General features: G+C 41.9%; 1 protein-coding gene across 1 annotated transcript; it reads left to right on the top strand.

Annotated features, from left to right (window-relative positions):
- Positions 1-1,436: 1,436 nt before the first annotated feature.
- Positions 1,437-1,904, top strand: LOC130134849 (uncharacterized). Its single transcript, XM_056302591.1, has 2 exons — positions 1,437-1,535; positions 1,578-1,904. Exons 1-2 carry the CDS (start codon positions 1,437-1,439, stop codon positions 1,902-1,904), a joined length of 426 nt encoding a protein of 141 aa, XP_056158566.1.
- The last annotated feature ends 2,433 nt before the right edge of the window (positions 1,905-4,337 follow it).

The raw sequence follows: 4,337 nt of genomic DNA, 5'->3' as shown, positions 1-4,337 counted from the left end.
TGAACCGGAATCGGCGGAACGGTAGAAGGCCGAGTGCAGATCTTGCTTGCTGTGATCCTGTTGATAGGCCTGTTCCTGTCCGCAGGCAAAATAACCCTCTATTTTCAGAGAGTTTGGAAGAAGAAGAAAACGAATTTTTTGATGAGGAACGTGTTGATTATGGTGGCAGAAATCGTCATGGAGGATCTCAAAGAGGATATGATAGGAGAGATGGAAGACGGCGTTACGACGATCGTAAAGGTCACGATTTTGAATTGAAAGTCAATATCCCTTATTTTAATGGAAGTTTGGGAATAGAAGAATTTCTGGATTGGATTGTTGATATAGACAGATTTTTCGATTATATGGAGACCCCGGGTGAGAAAAGGGTGTGATTAGTGGCCTGTAGATTAAAGGGGGGAGGGGGTGCATCTGCATGGTGGGAGAGATTGCAGAATAGGAGGGAGTGAGAAGGGAAAGAGAGAGTTCGAACTTGGACTAGAATAAGGAGGACGCTAAAACAGGAGTTCCTTCCACCCGACTATGAACAGATTATGTTCCAGCAGTACCAACATTGCCAGTAGGGCAATCGGACTGTACATGAGTATACGGCCCAATTTATGAGATTGGCGGAGCGGAATAATCTATCGAAGACGGAGGGACAGCAGGTGGCCAGATATCTCGATGGTTTGAAGCCTTTTATTCGAGATAAAATTGAAGTGCAATTTCTGTGAAATTTAACTGAAACCAAGAATATGGCGATGAAGGCAGAATTGATGTAGCAAGACAGGGGAAAAAGAGGCAACGAAAATTATTAAGGTAGCAGTTCGAACAGTTCGATAGAGAAGAGCGGCTTCAACAACCGCTACAACTTAGGGCGAAGTCAAGAGGATAAGGCGTTAGAAAAGCACCTTATGAACGAGCCGAGGGATAAAGGAACGTAAGCACAAAAAACTGCGAACCCTAACCCTTATGCTAAACCAGCCGCGATAAAGTGTTACGGGTATAATTAGCCTGGGCACCGATCTAATGAATGCCCTCAGAGAAAGACCGTAAACGTGGCAGCGAGAGAAGAGAAGGAAGATGGATATTGCTGTGAGCCAGATGGTGAGGACGATGGTTTTGAAGATGAAGAGGAGGAGGAAGTAAACTGTGTGGTGCGCAGGATGATATTGGCCCCAAAACAGGAAGATGATACGCAGCGCCATCAGTTATTTCGAACCAGGTGCACCATTTTGGAAAAGATCTTTGTTGTGGTTATTGATAGTAGAAGCATGGAGAATATCATTGGGAAGGAGGCAGTGAAGAAGCTGGGAATACCCATGGAGAAGCATCATAATCCCTATACGTTAGGATAGATTAAATCTAGAGAGGAAAGCATTCATGTGACTGAACGATACAAAATTCCATTCTCCATCGGTAAGTATCATGATGAGCTATATTGTGATGTGGTAGACATGGATGTATGTCACGTGTTGTTTGAGAGGCCATGGCAATTTGATGTAGATGCTCAGCATTCGGGGAGGAGCAATCAGTATAACCTCATGAAGGATAGAGTAAAGTATACATTGCTGCCCTTGAAGAACAAATGAAAACAGGTTGCGGATAATAATTTCCTTACTCTTACAAGGAAATTTGAAGTTGAACTTAAAGAGACTCGACAGATTCACGTGCTGATCGTGAAACAAGCAATCGAGACAGGGGCTGAGATACAAGTGGAAGAGCAGCCTAAAGCAGTCAAACCTTTATTGAAGGAATTAAGCGAACTGATGTCTGAAGAGATTCCAGATAGGATACCTCGTATGCGTGATATTCAGCACCATATAGACTTAATTCCTGGTGCTAGTCTGCCAAATTTGCCGCACTACAGGATGAGTCCTAAGGAGAGTGAGGTTCTGAAAGAGAAGGTGGAGGAGTTGTTTTGAAAGGGGCACATTCAGAATAGCATGAACCCATGTGCTGTTTTGGCTTTGTTAACTCCTAAGAAAGATGAGAGTTGGAGGATGTGTGTAGACAGCAGAGCCATTAATAAAATAACCGTGGGTTATAGATTTCCAATTCCTAGATTGGATGACATGCTGGATAGGTTGCACGGGGTTAAGTGGATTACGAAGTTGGATTTGAAGAACGGGAATCATCATATTCGTATTCGGCTTGGGGATGAGTGGAAAACAGCTTTCAAGACAAAAGAGAGGCTGTACCAGTGGTTGGTGATGCCGTTCGGGCTTTCTAATGCTCCGAGCACTTTCATGAGGCTTATGAATCAGGTTCTGAAATCCTTTATTGGCAGATTTGTTGTAGTTTATTTTGATGATATCCTGATTTATAGTAAGACTGAGGAGGATCATCCGATGCATTTAAGGGAGGTGTTGACAGCCTTGCAGATTAATAAGCTGTATGTTAATCTTAAGAAGTGCAGTTTTCTAACTAATAAGTTGTTATTCTTGGGGTTTATTATTACTGCTGAAGGAATAGAGGTAGATGAGGTGAAGGTAAAAGCAATCAGAGAGTGGCCGACTCCTAAAATAGTTTCTGACGTTAGGAGTTTTCATGGGTTGGCTACTTTCTATCTGCGATTTATTAAGAATTTCAGTACTATCGCAGCCCCAATTACCGAATGTATGAAGAAAGGCAAATTTCTTTGGGGAGAGGAAGCCGAGAATAGTTTTGCTATTCTGAAGGAAAAGTTATGTATTGCACCTGTTCTTGCCTTACCTGATTTTGATAAACTGTTTGAAGTGGACTGTGATGCCAGTGGAGTGGGTATAGGAGCTGTTTTGTCTCAAGAGTGCTGACCAATTTGCTATTTCAGTGAGAAGATTTGCGACGCAAGGCAGAAATGGAGTACTTATGATAAAGAATTCTACTCTTCCGTAAGGGCTTTGAAGACCTGGGAGCATTATCTGATTGTGATAGAATTCATCATTTATTCTGACCATGAAGCTTTGAAGTATCTGAATAGTCAGAAGAGGATTAGCAAAGATATGCATGGGCGATTGTGTCAATTTTTGCAAAAATTTCCTTTTAGATTATAGCACAAGTCAGGTGTGCATAATGTCGCAGCAGATGCATTGAGTAGGAGAGCTGGCTTGTTGATTACATTAAGCCAAGACATCCTGGGGTTCGAGCAGCTGAAAGACTGTTATGTAGATGATGATAGCTTTAGAAAAATTTGGGAGTCATGTGCTGTTGGTCAACCTGTGCAAGAATTTTATGTGCATGATGGCTATTTGATGCGTGGCAATCAACTTTGCCTTCCTTGAACATCATTACGAGTGAAGGAAATTCATGATTTACATGATGGTGGATTAGCTGCACACCTGGGTCGTGATAAAACTATTTCTACAGTCCGAGAACGATTTTACTGGCCCCAGTTGCGTAGAGATGTCAGTAGGTACGTACAAAAGTGTTATATTTACCAGACTGCTAAGGGTCAATCTAAAAATACAAGTTTGTATATGCCTTTACATGTTCCTGACAATGTATGGGAAGATCTGTCCATGGATTTTGTACTTGGTTTACCACGGACATAAAGAGGCGTGGATTCTGTTTTCGTTGTGGTTGACAGATTTTCCAAGATGGCGCACTTCATTCCTTGTAGGGAGACTTCTGATGCAGTAAATGTGGCCAGATTATTCTTTAAGGAAGTGATTCGTTTGCATGGCATCCCTAAATCTATTACCTCGGATAGGGACAACAAATTTTTAGGGCATTTTTGGCGGACTTTGTGGAAGCTGTTTGATTCATCTTTGAATTTAAGTAGTACAGCTCAACCGCAGACTGATGGGCAAACAGAAGTGGCTAATAGAACTCTGGGAAACTTGATTCGAAGCATTTTTGGAGAAAAACCGAAGCAGCGGGATGTTGCTTTATCATAGGCAAAGTTTGCTTATAATAATGCAATTCATAGTTCTATTGGCAGATCGCCTTTTCTGTTGTTTATACAAAGGCGCCTCAGCACACTTTGGATTTGGTACAGTTGCCTAAGCAAACGGATAAGAGTGTAGCAGCGGATCATATGGCTAAACAGATTGTGGAAGTGCATCATGAAGTCCAACAGAAGCTGGAGGAAGCTAATAAGAAGTATAAAGCTGCAGCAGACAAACACATGCGGAAGCATGTGTTTGCGGTAGGTGATCAGGTCATGGTTTTTCTTCGTAAAGAGCGATTACCAGCTGGATCTTACAGTAAATTGCAGCAAAAGAAGTATGCAAAAGAAGTATGGGCCTCACGCTGTCAGGAAGAAAATCAATGATAATGCTTATGTTATAGATCTTTCACATAGTATGGGCATATCCAATACTTTCAATGTTGCTAATTTGTCACCGTTTCATGAGTCCACAGAGCCGTTATATCCA

Source organism: Syzygium oleosum, unplaced genomic scaffold (assembly GCF_021117445.2).
Source record: "Syzygium oleosum isolate NSW1041296 unplaced genomic scaffold, Sole_v2.1 Sole_v2.24, whole genome shotgun sequence".
NCBI lineage: Eukaryota > Viridiplantae > Streptophyta > Magnoliopsida > Myrtales > Myrtaceae > Syzygium > Syzygium oleosum.
The sequence above is the reverse complement of the archived record's forward strand: the minus strand, read 5'-3'. Positions and strand labels throughout refer to the sequence as shown.

Bases quoted from the DNA above. Each gene is read 5' to 3' on its own strand.
- LOC130134849 (XM_056302591.1), top strand. From the start codon at position 1,437: ATGGATGTATGTCACGTGTTGTTTGAGAGGCCATGGCAATTTGATGTA. The intron at 1,536-1,577 runs GTAAAGTATACA...AAATGAAAACAG, and splicing joins ATAACCTCATGAAGGATAGA to GTTGCGGATAATAATTTCCT.